The 15937-nt window shown below is 44.7% G+C and overlaps 1 protein-coding gene across 2 annotated transcripts; it reads left to right on the top strand.

The window, feature by feature from the left end:
- The first annotated feature begins 1907 nt into the window (after positions 1 to 1907).
- Positions 1908 to 15429, top strand: POMT1 (protein O-mannosyltransferase 1). 2 transcript variants are annotated; one of them, XM_084299250.1, is made up of 21 exons: positions 1908 to 2010; positions 2385 to 2509; positions 3167 to 3310; positions 3598 to 3704; positions 4309 to 4359; positions 4709 to 4855; positions 5758 to 5869; positions 6470 to 6535; positions 7111 to 7204; positions 7669 to 7824; positions 8430 to 8560; positions 8813 to 8908; positions 10270 to 10362; positions 11417 to 11513; positions 11605 to 11697; positions 12196 to 12316; positions 12676 to 12773; positions 13282 to 13395; positions 13909 to 14035; positions 14677 to 14854; positions 15081 to 15429. In XM_084299250.1, the coding sequence occupies exons 3-21, from the start codon at positions 3189 to 3191 to the stop codon at positions 15253 to 15255; spliced, it is 2178 nt and encodes a 725-aa protein (XP_084155376.1). In that variant the 5' UTR covers positions 1908 to 2010; positions 2385 to 2509; positions 3167 to 3188; the 3' UTR covers positions 15256 to 15429. The 2 variants fall into 2 exon arrangements, with proteins under 2 accessions (XP_084155376.1, XP_084155377.1); XM_084299251.1 differs by having other exon boundaries at positions 1922 to 2010; positions 2389 to 2509.
- The last annotated feature ends 508 nt before the right edge of the window (positions 15430 to 15937 follow it).

Raw genomic sequence — 15937 nt, 5'->3', positions numbered from 1 at the left:
ACATGCAGAAATGCCAGGGGTGCTGGTGCACTGATTAAAAGGTCAGCTTGGGGAAGAGGAGAATGGAGATGTACTGAATGTTGAGATGGTTTATAGGGGGATACTTCTGCTTGCCGTCTATATTGCTGAAGGGTAGGGTCCTGATGATTTATTCCTTTGCGAGTTGCTTTTGCTTTTACTGGAAATCTGGTACTAAATTGCAGGCTCCTGCTGGAAAGGTGCAGTGTGCAGTGGGAGGGAGAGGTGGGATCCATATTTCAGCAAAAATGGGTGAGGCAGAAATATTCAGAGACTGACTTTGCTGCTTTTTGTGCAGATGAAGGCCTGAAGCACGTGTGTAACCAGCTCTGTATGCAGTGATTCATGGCCTAGCAGCTGTGTTCAGTGCTGCTTTCCTCTCAGCTCAGCCTGCTTTTGGCTCTTGAGAGAGAAAAAAAAAAAAAAAAAAAAAGGTTAGGGGAAAAAAGCAAATGACAGGTGGAAGCAGCACAGTCACCAGTGAAACAGGTATTGTTGATCTCTCATAATTCACTCCTGGCTCTGCCAGGTGACAGCTCTACAGTCAGTAGTCAGTCCCTCTGAATGTGTTTGCAGCCCATTGAACTCCACATGTGTTCGTGCTCATGCAGAGAGGCACTCCATTTAACAGTTTCCTTGCAAGAATGCTGCAAAGCTACAAGCTGCCCTGTGGTTCCTGTGTATTTATAGATATATATGAAAAAACGAGCTTAGCATTTTTGCTATGTCTCACCTTCTGGCAGGCTACTATATTCACTTTGAAGCGAGCACCACTGCATGCGAAGGTCTTGTTCTGTTGCGTTTTGTTAACCTTCTGTTTTGCTTCTGGCTAGTTAAGCACAGGTTAATTCCTTGTAGCGTGGGTTATTTTCGATATACAGCAGCCTAGTTTCCTTACAAGACAGATGCACTTGTAAGAATTACCTTACAACAGGCATCGGGATACTTGGTTGTGGCCCGGCAGTAGGAAACGAGAATTTTGCTAAAGCAGACTGCTGCCTGTGATGCGACAGCAGCGATCCACCGACGTTTATTTGTTTTATTGTTGTTTTGATCCAAAGACCACCACATTTTCCTAGCGGCTGCGGGCACCCACTTGTGTTTGCTGCGTCCCCGCCAGCTCAGGAGGGCTGCGGCCGCCCCCGTGACCCTGGAATCACAGCAGCAGCAGCGAGGCGCTCCCCCCTTAGCATGTCTCAAGGCGTCGTCCTTAGCTGGAATCCTTCCTCTGGTTCTGTATAAATTGCATTTGTTGTTTCTCAAGGGGATATTGTACTCCTTACAGCTTTTAACCTCATGACCTGTATAGTAAATCTTTTTTGGCCTTTCCTCTCTTTGTCTTTTCATGTAGACCAGATATTTGAAAGGGCAGACGATGGATAATTGTGTAACGTGCAACCTGTTTATATTTTTTGGAAACTTTTACTTGGACCGGAACTCGAATCACGGCATCACCAGGCCAGTTGCGGCACACTCTTTATTGCCCTTTTTCCTCGTTTCAGTACCTATTGTTTCTCCTTTCAAATATGTGATTGTATTAGCTCTTTCCATATGAAAGAATTCTCCTTATTTAAATAAAAAAATTAAAAAAAATAAAGCAGGTTATGCTTTTCTCAAATTCTTAAGGCCTTCCTCTCGTTCTTTTAGTTAAAGGTTTTAAGGCAAACGGAGTTATTTTTAAGATTTTTAAAGAAGGCTACGTAGCCCTGCCAGGACCCAGCGCCGTGTCCCGGCGTGCTTGTACCCTGCCAGGACCCAGCGAAGAGCCGCCATGACAGTGCGGTCCCTTTCCCGTGGGCAGGCGTTGCCATGGCAACGCGCCCGGCCGCCTTCCTGCTGCGTCTGACGTCACATCCGGCGGCGCGGCACCGCCCCTTAGGTGCGGAGGAGGGGGCGGGTGAGGGGGGCGTCGTCTTCTCGGGCCCGGCTCCCGGTGCCGCCGCCGCCTCCCCTTGGGGCTGGGGGCCGGGCTCCTGCTGCCCCCACAGCTCCGTAAGGCTCGGGGGGGCTGGGGGAGAGGCCTGGTGAGGGCAGTGGCCCCGATCCCCACGGCTCGAGGCTGGGTCCCGTTGGCCCCATAGAGCTCAAGGGCTGCTTGTGGGGGGGGTCAGGGGTCCCGTTCACTCAAGGGGGGGGGGCGAGGCCTGGGGCCCGCTGCCCCCTCAGTCACAGGGCTGCGGGAGGTGCAGGAGCCTGGTGAGGACGGTGCTGTGCTCCTGCGGGGAGCAGGGAACTGGCCCAGAGCGGGGGCGTCCCCATCAGGGGGTCTTTGGGGTGCCAGGGCCTGCCCTTGTCCAGGGGCGGGCAGGGGGCTTCTTGCTGGTCCCCAGGGTGATGCAGAGCTGACCAGCGCTCGTGTTTTGTAGGCAGCGAGGAACCAGGACAGTGGCACCGCATCTGGTGGTGGCGATGTGCTCACGTCCTGCTTTGTTGGCCCCCCCACCAAAGCCATACAGAAGGATTCATTCCAGTAACGTGCAGTGACAGTGAGGTGAGGAGGTGCAGCACTGCTTCCTTACAGTTCCTGACAGTATTCCTCGCTTCCAGCCGTTCTGCCCGTACAACAGGTCTCTCCTGCGCCCTGCAGCACTCCCCCACTAGGCTGTGCTACGCTCCTGCAGCACCCTCGCAGGTAGCCTGCTTTTTTAGCTAGAGGATGTTTGTGGGCTCTACTCCCCACCCACCAAGCAAATACACTCAATTTGTAAAGAAGTAACCATTTTTTTTCTTTTTAAAGTTACCCAAGCAGTCTGGTGTCTGAGCATGTGGCTTGCCTTTCAGTAACATCAGTGGGCATGAAGTTTTGCCTAGCACAAACAGCAGAGTATAGGTTTGAGTTAATCTCTTGTGTTTCTGCAGAAGCAATGTAGGAATGTGCAAAATTTCCAGCTTACTGTTGATGACAGAAAACTATATGAATGTAGAAGTAGGGCAAGTGAAAAGTTAGGTGTATGTGGGCAGACAGTAATTTAGTAACTTTGTTTTCAAAGTTGCTACTGTAGATATAGCAGAAAACACATAATTGTGAAAAAAAGAACTTCAGAAGATCAGTTGCCATGAGCTGCTAGTAGCAGAGTCGTGCATGCTGGTTGTCAACCAGGTTTTGAGTGAAATGGTGACTGCTGTGCTTCTCTGCTTGTCCTTGAAGGTTTGGACAGACCTTTGACAGGATGTTGGGATTTCTGAAGAACCCGGTTGTGGTTACGGCGGAGATAAATGTGAACCTTGTGGTGCTGACTGTGATGGGGTTAATAAGCCGTCTCTGGGGGCTTTCCTATCCCCGTGCTGTGGTGTGAGTAAAACAGTCTGCTTCCTACTTGACCAACGCAACTTTTTTAACTATTTGTGAGTAAGAATGCAGGAGTGGCAGAGCAGAGCTGATCTGTCAGTCCCTGTGTGTAAAGTGATAATGTCTCCCTAATAGAAACCCCTGAGGGGAAGGTAAGGGGGCCAAAGCTATGGTGCTTCCTTATATTCTTAGCCTTCTGCCAGTGGATCAGTGTTTTCTGCCCTAATCTCTCTGTAACCAGCAGGATACTTCTAGTTGGACTTAATGTGTTTCTGTCTCTTGTGTTCCAGTTTTGATGAAGTTTATTATGGCCAATTTGTTTCCCTCTACATGAAGAGAATCTTCTTCGTCGATGACAGCGGCCCACCTTTTGGCCATATGCTGCTGGCTTTGGGAGGTAGGGCGCCTTCTGAAACTGAGAACTCTCTAGTGCCTGCTGCTCTGGTAGGGAGAAGTGCTGGTTAGAAATGAGGTATCAGATCCTCTCACTGGGGAAAAAGCACAGGGCAGCTGAGAGATCCTGAAGCAGAGAGAATTAGGATTTCCCTTATTTAGTATTGTCATAGGGCTATTGCATGAGGACTAGGGAAGTGATGGAGCCATGTATCCATTACCTCACTGCTATCCAGTCCTTTGGATAAAGAGGAAAGTAAGATGAGAATTGCTAGTGACCAGAAAGAGTAGAAAACAAGCAGAGTTTCAGGCCTGAGTTCCTTTCTGTAGCTGAGATATGCACAACATAAGAGTGTTTGTATGGGAAGGAGGGATTAAATATATATATATCACTGTGTCAGTGAGAATTTGTCGTTCCCTGTTTATGTTCCTCATGCTATTCTTCATCAAGCTCTGCTGCAGGCAAAACAGTACAAAAGAGGATCCTTTTGGATCTTCTTTTGGGGCTTTTATGACCAGTGTTTAAGAAATGGTTCCAGAACTAGTTTAGCACTCATTTTTATACTTGTTTGGACACTGAAAATTCTGAATTGTTGCTTATGTTGCAGGTTACCTAGGAGGATTTGATGGAAACTTCTTATGGAACAGGATTGGAGCTGGTAAGAACTGATCTTCACTGCCTAATTCTTTTGGGGAAGAAAGCAGTATTTCAGCGGCTGGCAGACTACTTTTGCCTGAGTAGTGGAAATAATAATTTATGTGATTCCTTCAGTTACTCTTAAAGTAGTATTATGCTGGATTCTAGCAGAAGTTTAAGACATTATGATTCTATAGCACACACTTTTAAGATCAGTTTAAATAGTTTAAGCAGTAAAAGCCTGTCAATAAGGTACTAAAAATAGAAACTAAATTCAACTTGTTTAATGTAGTTATAGTCGTAAGGAGTTCTGTACTGATCAGGCTTCTCTGCAATTAATATCTTCCAAATCTGCTATCTCTTGATTTCAGAATATAGCATGAATGTTCCCGTTTGGTCCTTGCGACTCCTGCCGGCGCTGGCTGGTGCTCTCTGTATCCCTTTAGCATACCAGATCTTGGTAGAACTGCAGTTCTCCCATTGTGCTGCGCTTGGAGGTGCTCTGCTGATTCTCTTAGGTAAGTTTATTCCCTGGAACCCCATTCTTCGTACAGGGGGAGAACGGTCCCGACCTGTGTCAGTCTCTGCTGTGCCTCTCTCATCCTTAGAGCTCTGTGGCTGCCATTCTGGGCTGAGACTTTCTACAAGATACTGTTAGTTCCCTTCATTATTGAGCAAAGTGTGCAGCCTTAACAGCCTCGCGGAACCCACATTTCTTGCATCCAAGGAGTCCTGTACTCTGATCCTTAGAGGTTTACTGGTTTATAACAGCAGGATGACCTCACTTACAGTTGGAGCTCATCAAATTTCTTCGTCTTCAAACTGCTTGTGGCCTTTGCACCGTCATTTGACACTGTTCTGGTATCTGTGTATCTTGGTTGTTGTTTTTTTTTTTTTTCTGAGATTTTGCTGGAAGATGCCTGAAAGGGAAAGAGCCTTTCATCAGCCCTTTAGTGCTCTGGAGGAACTAGGAGAGACTAGGAGAGCTAACTGCTGCTCTGGTTCTGGTTTGGGGAATCCTGCACAAAGCAGGATTTGCAGCTCCTTTTCTTAAAGATTTGTCATCATGCCTGCTTGGGTCGCTGCCTCAACTCTTGCTGCCATGAGAAGCACGTGTCTGGATCTCCCAGCATTGATTTTCTTTGCCTTTGTAGGCAAGCACAGCAGCTTTATCTGCCTCTTGACAGACTCTGCTACTTGTCCATCACTTTGTCTTTGGAGACAGTTATTGGCCATGTACTTTGCTCCTGCTGGAAGGTTTTTATTCTTTTAACCCAACACCGCCCTGTTATTGCCAGTAGAATTGCATATAAATTGGCTGTCCTTGAAGGGGCAGGTCCAAGCATAATGATGTTATTGTCCGACCTGGCGCTTGCCTACAGATAAGTTTCTCTACTTTTGTCTGTCTCTTTTCCAACAGAGAACTCTTTGATCACTCAGTCAAGGTTCATGCTCCTGGAATCCATACTGATTTTTTTTATCCTACTTGCGGTTTTGTCCTACCTGAAGTTCTACAATTTGCAAAGGCACAGGTAAAGCTGGATTGCCTCCCATCATTCTGGGTAATCCTGTGGTGACTCTTTGTTACAGACTGTGACAGTTTTAACTGGTAGCAAGGTTGTCATTTTGTTATAAAAAATAAAATCCCCTGGGAGCGCTCCTTTGCCCACCCAGATCTTATATTGTAAAGTTTCCTTCTACCCACAGAAACACTGAGGATAATAGGTTATTTATGCTCCTTTGTTACCAATTACAGGCACTGAATCTAGAGATCCTTGTCTCTTCTCATGATTTCAAACATTCTCTCATCCTTGCAGAGGTTAAACTAAAGTAATCTTTAGTGAAATAAAATCTTCTGTAAGCAGAGGCCAGCAAGTGACTTAATGCATTTCTTTTATTTCTAGTATCAGAAGGCAGGTAGTGTTCAGTGTTGCTTTTCAAAATACAGAGAGGTACATTTGAAAACATCCTGTAGGGCAGGGCTGAGAGTTTGTGGCTTGGGAGGTTCAGAATGAGATACCTCAGAGTAAGGAATAGAGGAGCTTTTTACAAGTCAAATTACCTAAATTCAGGATCCTAAGAATGTGCCCAGATACCGCCTTAACATTGTTTTCTTTGTTCTTTTATTTAAGTTCCTTCTCTGCAAGTTGGTGGGTTTGGCTTCTGTTGACTGGAGTGGCTTGTTCTTGTGCAGTTGGGTAAGTGATGGCATGTCTGTCTGTCCTGCCTGCTTTCCTGCCTCCTATCTGAGGTATTGGTGGGGCTTCAGATTTTCAAGATTCTTTCTTGGTGCTTTTCTGAGTGGACCTCTTTATGACTTTTTACGAGTTAGACTGTTTCTATAGAGAGGATGTCAATTCACAGTGAGCAATACTGGGCATAAGAGGGTTCAGGAAAGAGCAAAACATGTTTCTTGGAGATAGCTTTATGTTTCAAGTTAGCATCAGCATTTCACCTCTCCCTCATTGTTACCTGAAGCTTTAGTAAGTCAGAATTTATAGACCCTGTGCTTTGTGATCTGCCACCTTGTTATCAAGAGGTTTCTCTGTCACTGCAGTTATTTAATGCAATGAGCAAATAAATGACATCATCTGGTGTTAAAGCCTTGAAGCTTATTTATGTTGTTGTACCACACTTATCTTGAATCTAAGCCTTTGGACTTAAATGCATCCGTTCCAAGAGAAAGTTTGAATGTTTACATCATGCGTTAAGTAATAGTAGTAAATCTGTGTAGTTTTTAACCCTGTTCAGTTTTTATGTGTTCTCGTTTCAGAGTGAAATATATGGGCCTGTTTACCTATATGCTGCTCTTGGCCATCGCAGGACTCCACTTCTGGCAAATGTTAGGAAACCAGAACTTGTCAAACGTAGGTGGTGCAACATGCAAATTATATTGTGTGTAACTTTTCAGAACAGGAGCCAGCTGGATGCCCTGCAAGCCCTCAGATAACGATGCTCTCTGTAGCTGTTTTTTGCGCTAACGTTCTTTGTCATGGCCTGCAAACCCTCATGCCATAAAACAGTTCTCCAGCTCAGTTGCTGGGGAAGATGGAGTTAAGTTTAAGAAAAACATGTATATATGACTGGCTTTTCTGCTTTTATCCACCTCTTGGTGATTTTTCACTCAAAACCTGTAGTGTTTCACAGACCTCCTGCTGGCTCCAGTTCAAATCCTCAGCTGAAGTTATCCAGCTGTCCTCAGAGTTACAGCTGAAGGAGGGTGGTTAGGAAAACTTAAAAAAGGCAAACAAAACAAGCCAAATGCACTGGCATTTTTAGGATTTTTAATATGTGGAGCATGAAACTAGTGAGTTCTCTGTGTTCTTTTTAGGTTTCCTTACTGTGCCATTTTCTAGCTAGGGGACTGGCCCTCATCATCATCCCCATGGCAATGTACCTGTCCTTCTTCTATGTTCACTTGACTTTGCTGTATCGCTCTGGGCCTCATGACCAGATTATGACAAGTGCTTTCCAAGCCAGCTTAGAGGTAAATGAACCGTGGTCGTGAAATTAATTTTTAGGGGAGATGAGAGGATGGTCTGTCTTGTGTTCACATTTAGAAGAAAGGTCTGCATTCTTGTTCCTGTAATCCTGCACATGTATTCCTTTCATGTCATTTTACTGCTGGTCTAGTACTTGCTTTAAGTTGAAGCAATGAGGACTGAAATCCTAATAGCAGATGAAAGCTTTTCCCAGTGAACCAAGAGCAATATGTCCAGTCTTCTGCTGTAGATTTGTCCTTTCCTACAGGAAACTCCACAGAAGTAGATACAGTGCTGAACTCTTAAGTGGTGACTTCATAAACTAAAGGAAGATTGTATGATTTTGAGTAGAAGAGTGTTTAGTCTGTCTCTTAAAATAGTATGGCTTTAGGGATATTTCCAAAGACCCTGTAGGGGTTACTTGCTTTGATGTGTTTGCTTTCTGGTGAGTACGGTGCTTCAAGAATTGATTTTCCAAGATAACACCAGATGAGAAGGCATTATACTAAGATACAACTATGTTAAAGTAAAAAGTGACTCTTAATAGAATTTATACAGCCTCTGGGTTGTTTCTGCTTCTTTCCACTTACCCTTTCATTATGCTTCTCAGGGTGGGCTGGCTCGAATCACTCAGGGTCAGCCCTTAGAGGTGGCCTATGGCTCTCAGATCACTCTCCGGAATGTGTTGGGCAAGCCCATGCAGTGTTGGCTCCATTCTCACACGAATACTTACCCCGTCAGGTGAGAAATGTCTTTGGTTCTGTACTGTTAGGGTGAAAGTATGGTTCTTCATCTGACAGTGCAGGTATCTCAGTTTGGGTCCTGCAAATGGCTTCCTTAAACCTTCAGAGAACACTGGAAATGCACAGATTCTCTGTGCTGTGTAGGAGTGGAACCAGTGATCTGGTGCTGGTTTGTGTTGCAATGACTGTTGAGCACAGAAACGTACTGTTACACACGTGTGTTGCTTTTTTTTTTAAATCTTCTGTAAAGGTATGAGAATGGCCGAGGCAGTTCCCATCAACAGCAGGTGACTTGCTATCCCTTCAAGGATGTGAACAACTGGTGGATTGTCAAAGATCCTGGAATGTGAGTATGCAAAATATTTAAATGCCAAGCTGCTGTAAGCATAGCTTCAGTGCACTTCCAAAACCTAAATAGGGCACAGGTTGGACTGGATGTTAGTATTCTCTGCGTATGGATTTACAGGCCATTTGTGATCATGAACAAGTAATTTCAGCTGCAGAGTTGGTAAGGGTGCCTATTTGCACAGTTCTCAATAAATTAGAAGCATTATTGAGCACTCAGAAATTCTGTCTGAACTGCATCTACCAGAACATGGGCTGTGCTGTGCGCAAGGGGAACTTTAAAGAGTCATGAGGCTGATGGAACTCTTTAGGTGCTTTGCATGAAAGTGAAGTTCGGCTTTTTGAAGTGTGGGAGCCATGGCAGTAGAGTGTTTTGATGAATTTCATCAAACTTGAATGGGTCTCAGAAGACAAGAGAAATCACTTTTGCAGATTCAGTATTTCTTTGTAGTGAAAGTGTGAGATAAGCTGTAGAGTCTGCCACATCAGGAGAGATTCCAAGTGGGTGTCTGTGCCTGAGAGAGCTTGGTTTGTGCTAAAGTGTTTTGGCATTGTAACTGTCAGCGAGGAGCAGGACTCTTTGTTCTTGCGGTTCTGCCAGTAAAAGCCCTTGTGTGATATCATTTTATACTGATGAAAAAGTTGCTTTTGTAGGTTTCTTGTGAGAAACTGTATAAACAGTCCCACCAAAAGGCCTGTGTGCCATTATAAATCATACCCACACTGGGGAAGTTTGTCCATAGTGCAAACCTTTCATGTGGGGACTCTCCAAGACTCCTTGTGAGATCCACAGAAACCCAGTATCTTCTTAGCTTCAAACTCTGGACTCCCATGAACCTTGGAGGATGCGAAGTTCTTCTATAGAACAACAAAGTGTAGGCAGCAGTTAGGTGAACTGCAGTGTTCCCCCTTGACAAAACATGCACTAGCCCTGTCCAGAAGCAAAATGAGAGCTTGGTCTCCATGGTGGAAATGGTAATCATTGATCTGTCTTGTGATCCTGCCAAAAGTGCCGTCAGCTGTAGTAAGAACACCTGTCAGACCTCACTGAGGCCACCAAACAGCTGTTGGGTGGGAATAATCTGAAGTTGCTCCTGACTGACCTAGATTCAGACCACTGACAGAATGGCTGGGGTGTCGGTATCCCAGCACTGATCCCGTGAGTCATTCTGCTCTTAACTTGCCTTTGCCACGATGAGCTTTCTTTCCATTCTGGTACAATCTACAAATTGTCTGGATTTCCCATCTTGCTGCCTGAATGTCAGTCCCTATCTGCAGCATCTTGACCTAACGGTTTGTTCATGACAAGGTTGCATTATTTAGAAGAACGTGACCACTTCCTCTTGTGTGTCACTCCACCAGGCAGCAGCTGGTGGTGAGTAACCCACCCCGTCCTGTCCGGCACGGACACATCGTGCAGCTGGTCCACGGCATCACGACTCGGTACCTCAACACGTGAGTCCTTCCCTTATCCTTTGCTCTTCCAAAACCTGTGGCTTATTCTGCTTTGTTGTGTCTCAGAATAACTGCTCAGGGGTGAAGTGCAGTGACCCTTGCATTCAGATATGCTGCACACACCCTTGTTATTTATGGATTCTGAAAATGGTGGGGCTAGGAAGGTCCTCGGTTAGCTAGACAGGCAATCCTTGGGCCCCAGGGAAACGATGCCCTGTGCTTTATTTATTTTTCTGCAGTTAATTTGACAACTGGATTGTCAAGTCAATTGTGTGTGTCACTGAACACACCCTGTTCAGCGCCTGCTTGCTGTTTCTGGTCTTCTGTACTGGTGGCCTTTAGAAGGGCTAATGGTGGATTCAGTCTCGTTGACAATTTGTGATAATTCTCAGATTTCTAAATACAGAGTGCCCTGGGGGAGCCATCATCCCTCCTCCTTCACTGCCTCCTCTCCAAAATAGGCAGTATTTTGGGTGACTTAACGCAAAGTCATGTAATGTCTCCACTGACTTTGGTGGCATACACCTTCACATAGGGTGCACTCTGAAAGTCAGGAGGATGTGTATGTGTAGGAATTCATTGTGCTGTGGCTCATTGGCACAGATTCTTGGCTGTTTTGCAGAGGCTGCAGCATGAAATGGTGCCCTGACTGCTGCCCAGAGGGAGTCAGCCTGTACTTGAATATCATGCACAGCAGGAAGGGGGGCATCCTGAGCTTGGGCTTCTGCTATGCCCCTTCCAAACCTAGTCTGTTCATTTTTGGAAACCCAAGTGAACAGCATCTCTGTTTGTCACAATCGGTGCTTGTTCTTCAGCCCAGGATGGCAGTTGTCTGCATTGGCTTCCTCTGTGCCTGCTGCTGGCAGCTCTCAGCAGCAGGGAGTGTTCTCCTTCTGCGTAAACAGTGCAGTCTGTATGAATGGCTCACTTGGGTTATTTGCTTTACTACTGAATCTGCTCTAAGCCAATCCACTACCTTTATGGGTTTTATTTTTAACAGATTTGGAAAATAGTACTGGAGGATCTGTGAATGCTGATTTTTCTTGTCTTACAGGCATGATGTTGCTGCCCCTCTTAGCCCCCACTCCCAAGAAGTTTCCTGCTATATTGATTATAACGTCTCCATGCCAGCACAGAACCTCTGGAGAGTGGTGAGTAGTCAAAGGGAAGGGAGGAGCTCATCGTTTTCCAACAGAAACAGCTGAGACAAAATACTAATCAGAAGTCATCTCACTGTCGTAGGAAATTGTAAATCGGGAGTCTGACACAGATGTGTGGAAGACAATTCTGTCAGAAGTGAGGTTTGTTCATGTGAACACCTCTGCAGTGCTAAAGGTGAGTGGATTTATATTTATTTGCCTACAGCTTTTCCTCCATGCAATTCCTAATCTCATAAACTACTGATCTCACTCCTCCAAAATGCCTAAACCACATAAAACAAATAAAGAAAACAATAAACTTGCTCAGTATGGTAAAAGGGCAGCATGTGTTTCAGGTGAGTGTACTCATGGCTTCATTCTTTCACAGCATGCAGAGCTGTCCTGCTTCTGAGAAGGCTGTGACCATTGTATACAACTGAGCCTTAAATATTGCCTCAGAAATTGAGGCTGAGTCCGTGTAGTACGTGACAGCAGATGGAACAGTGAAGAATCTCTTCTCAAAGCTTGCCAGAATCACTGACTTTATGGCTGTAGCATTTGTTCAAACGGTATTGCATGGTGACTCTTCACATATTTCCTAGCTGTGATCAGCTGCTCAGTCAGGGCCTAGGAACTTCCAGCCTGAGGTTCAGATTGGCAGGACTGTAAGTTTAAAATCATCTTTCACTTTCAGCTCAGTGGAGCATCTTTACCTGAGTGGGGATACCGGCAGCTAGAGGTGGTTGGAGAGAAGCTGTCCAAAGGCTACCACCAGAGCATGGTGTGGAACGTGGAAGAGCACAGATATGGGAAAAGTACGTCTCAGCCGTGTTCTCTAAGCTAATTTCTGTGACTAAGGCTAGGGCTTCCTGCAGTGGGGCGTTGGCGGAAGGGCTCAGTCTGGTGGAATTACCTTGGAGACGGAGCGGGGATGTTCCCAGGATCACTGACATGGGGATGTCCACACTCAGACACAGTAGTGGGTCTAGACAGCCGTTCAGTGGGCTTTGATTATACTCCGATGTCAGAATCCTTACAAGTCTCTTCAGAGAGCTCCCCCAGATGTAGTGCTGAAATCCTAGAGTGTGAGGAGCTAAGGGTATATCACATGGGTGTTCCCCTTTCTCGATTTCTAGCTGTTATGTTATTTCTGAGACATAGTGTTTTCTTCCAGGCCAAGAGCAAAAAGAGAGGGAAGTGGAACTCCACTCTCCCACACAGATGGACATAAGTAAAAACCTCAGCTTCATGGCAAAGTTCACAGAATTACAGGTGAACTTCCTATTCCCTTCATCCTTTCTTCTGCTGTAGTAACCAAAGCATTTCTGCAGACTCTGAACCTGAGAATTCCTTGGTTCTGCCTTGCTGATAGAGTAGTTTGGCTTCCTCACCAGAAAAAAATAAATAAATTATGAATGCACTTGGGCATTAGATGACAGCACAACTGTCATTACTGTTAGAATTGTGTAAAAAAAAAAAAAAAAGGGGAGGAGGAGCAGTTGGGCATGCTAAGTTCTCTGCAGCTGAACTGCAGCATTGTGTTGTGTAAGGTCAGTAGTCTCAATGCCCCTTACTAACATTTCAGAAATTCACTAAGAAAAGTTCATTATATAAGAACAAATAAAACAGTTTTATGGATAAATATCCAGTAAGAAATATGAAAAATAATTCTCCAATCTCAGGTTAGGAATTTACCATCTTAAATCTGAAGTTGTTCATCTATGCCTGCTGTCTAGGTCATCGTTCTAATTCCGAAAGCCTTCTGTTTACTTTTTGCTAGTGGAAGATACTCACACTGAAAAATGAAGACACGGAGCATAAGTACAGCTCCTCTGCTCTTGACTGGATCACAATGGATACAAATATTGCCTACTGGCTACACCCGACCTCTGGTGTAAGTACAAGAGGTGGGAGAAAATGTGAACCTGGTGAAGGAAGCAGACTTCAGTTCATGTATGAGTGCGAGCAGGGTTGCAGTTCCAGCCAAGGAGGTGATACTGTGCCAAGAATTTTTAACGTTTCAAAGCAAACATTCTTTTTCTGAGGGGTGGGAACGTGTTTTTTGTTTGTTTGTCTTGTGATACAACTATGACCGTGATTTATTTTAATTAAACCATGTCATCTTGCACTTTTTTAAAAAAGGAAAACTGCACTTTAATAGTTTTCATTACTAATTCCATTTAGAAGATGATTTTATCTCCAATAGTATATTTTAACTGCTGTACTTCACAAAAGAGTCTTAAAGCAGCAAAGTTTATCTGCTTGCTTCATTCCAGGAAAGATCAGACTACTAGCCAGGCACAAGCTGAAGTTTAATTTAGCAAGTATGTGTAGGTAATATCTGAACTTACCTAAAAGAACTGCAGCATATTCCTTCTTCTGGCTTAGACCATCTTCTATCCAACAGGCCCAGATCCATCTCCTTGGGAACGTTCTCACCTGGGCTTCAGCTAACGTTGCTGCTGTGATCTATGTGTGTCTGTCCCTGTGGTACTTGGTACGACGAAGGAGAAAAATTTATGACATTCCTGAAGGTCTGACTCCACTGGGGGTGGCTTTTGATCTATTAAACTTTAACAGACCCAAAACCACATTTTTTTTTCAACTATGTGCTTGGCAATTACCTTTTCCTGCCCTTTAACTCTGACATTTTTATTTGGGACACACAAAAGTATAAAGCATCCCCTTTTTCCCCCTAAAGCCAGCATAGCATTTGAGTCATTCCCTGGACGTAAAAGAGCTCCAGGCATCAGATTTACTTTCTACTGAGATCTTTTGTGCCAGATATAAAAATAATAGAAATAAATATTTGTTGTATGGGGAGGGATTTATTTGAGATACGGTATTTACAACAGAAGTTCCATCTCCTCCATGTGGCCAGGCAGTTTTATGCTGACCTTTCTGGCGGTATATTCTGTTGACATGCTGTGATTCTGCTTCATGTTGGCAGTACTCTGTCTTGATGGGTATGTCATAAGGGCACGGAGAAAGAATTGTAACCATTCCCTTCAGTTTAAGTGTGGTAAAGTTAAAGGTCATACTACCACAAACTATTAAAAAAAAAAACAAGGCAAAAGAAAACACACTGTAAATGGATGGCCTTTTAGAAACTTTAATTTCCAGAGTCTGTGCTGTGAGATGATCCAAGTCAGAGATGTTCTCCTGTCTCCCACAGATGCGTGGCAGCTGTGGGTATCAGCTGGGGAGATCTGTGTTGGAGGCTGGGCTGTGAATTACCTGCCCTTCTTCCTGATGGAGAAGACACTTTTCCTGTACCACTACTTGCCTGCCCTCACGTTCCAGATTCTCCTGATTCCCATTGTATTACAGCATCTCAGCGATTATCTCTGCAGGTATTTTATTTGTACAGATAGACAAGTGACATGTCTTTTCTCCAGGGTTGGCACCTTGGCAAGCTGCTGCAGGAAAGCAGTGAGTTTTTGAGTTTTTGTGTGTGTGCTTTTTTTTTCCCTTTCATTTTCCTTTAGAAAAGATAAGCCATATTTACGTCTTCCTTTTGGACGGAGCATTCAGCTAGCATTGGTGTAACTTGACTGCTCTTTCCTTCTCTCGTCCCAGATCTCTGCTTCCCAAGACCATGTTCAGAGCACTGATCGTAGCCTGGTTCTCCTCAGTGTACCTCGTCTACAGCACATTCAGCCCTGTGACCTACGGGGAGCCCTCGCTGTCTGTTGCTGGACTCAAGGACTTGCGCTGGAAGGACAGCTGGAACATCCTTATCCGAAAACAGTAACACTCACAGTCTTGTTACAGGCAAAAGGAAACACACCTTTTATGCAAAGCCAAGAATTTGCTGTTAGTATTGCAGGTTTTTTTTAAAGGATGATCAAATAATTGCTAGTAATCTGCATCTAATTGGGAAAAAAATCTTTTATTAAAGAATACTCTTACAGATAGTAAGAGTAGCTCCCCCTTTCCCCCATCCCTCTGTGTCTGAAGGGTGTGGATTTCAGTCAACAGCAAGTTATCAGTATCCCAGATCCTTTGCTGGGCAAAGTACATTGTAAGGGGTTTTCCTCTTTTCTGCGAGTATGGTGATGGTTTCTTGCTCTGTGTCTCACCTGGGGCCATTTTGTGTGTTTCCCACCACCTATACACTTTGGTCTGCAATTCATTGTTGCAACAGAAGTCCCTACAAACAGCCACTCCTCATCATACTGGGTACTTTCCTATTCTCTTTGTTACTCCTGGGTTTTTGCCAGCTCCAAAGTTCACATTTTTAACCATCAGTAATAGCTGCTACATTCTTCAGCACCATACCATGCCTGTATTCCTCTACAGCGTATTCTGTGCCCCCACTTTCAGTGCCTTTGCTCTCAGCTGCATGATGATACATTTCTCTACTCTAAGAACTAAGGTAAGATTGTAAATAGGTCATTTTGCAGAGGACGTGTTAATTTTCTCTATGTATAATC

This window comes from Netta rufina, assembly GCF_964035555.1.
Source record: "Netta rufina genome assembly, chromosome: 20".
In the NCBI taxonomy this organism is placed as follows: Eukaryota; Metazoa; Chordata; class Aves; order Anseriformes; family Anatidae; genus Netta; species Netta rufina.
This window is presented reverse-complemented; position numbering and strand designations above follow the sequence as displayed.

What these genes read in the sequence shown, in the direction of transcription:
- POMT1 (XM_084299250.1), top strand. Translation starts at nt 3,189, where the DNA reads ATGTTGGGATTTCTGAAGAACCCGGTTGTGGTTACGGCGGAGATAAAT. An exon ending in ACGACTCGGTACCTCAACAC is followed by an intron (nt 10,363 to 11,416) that starts GTGAGTCCTTCC and finishes CTTGTCTTACAG; the next exon opens with GCATGATGTTGCTGCCCCTC. An exon ending in AGAGCACAGATATGGGAAAA is followed by an intron (nt 12,317 to 12,675) that starts GTACGTCTCAGC and finishes GTTTTCTTCCAG; the next exon opens with GCCAAGAGCAAAAAGAGAGG.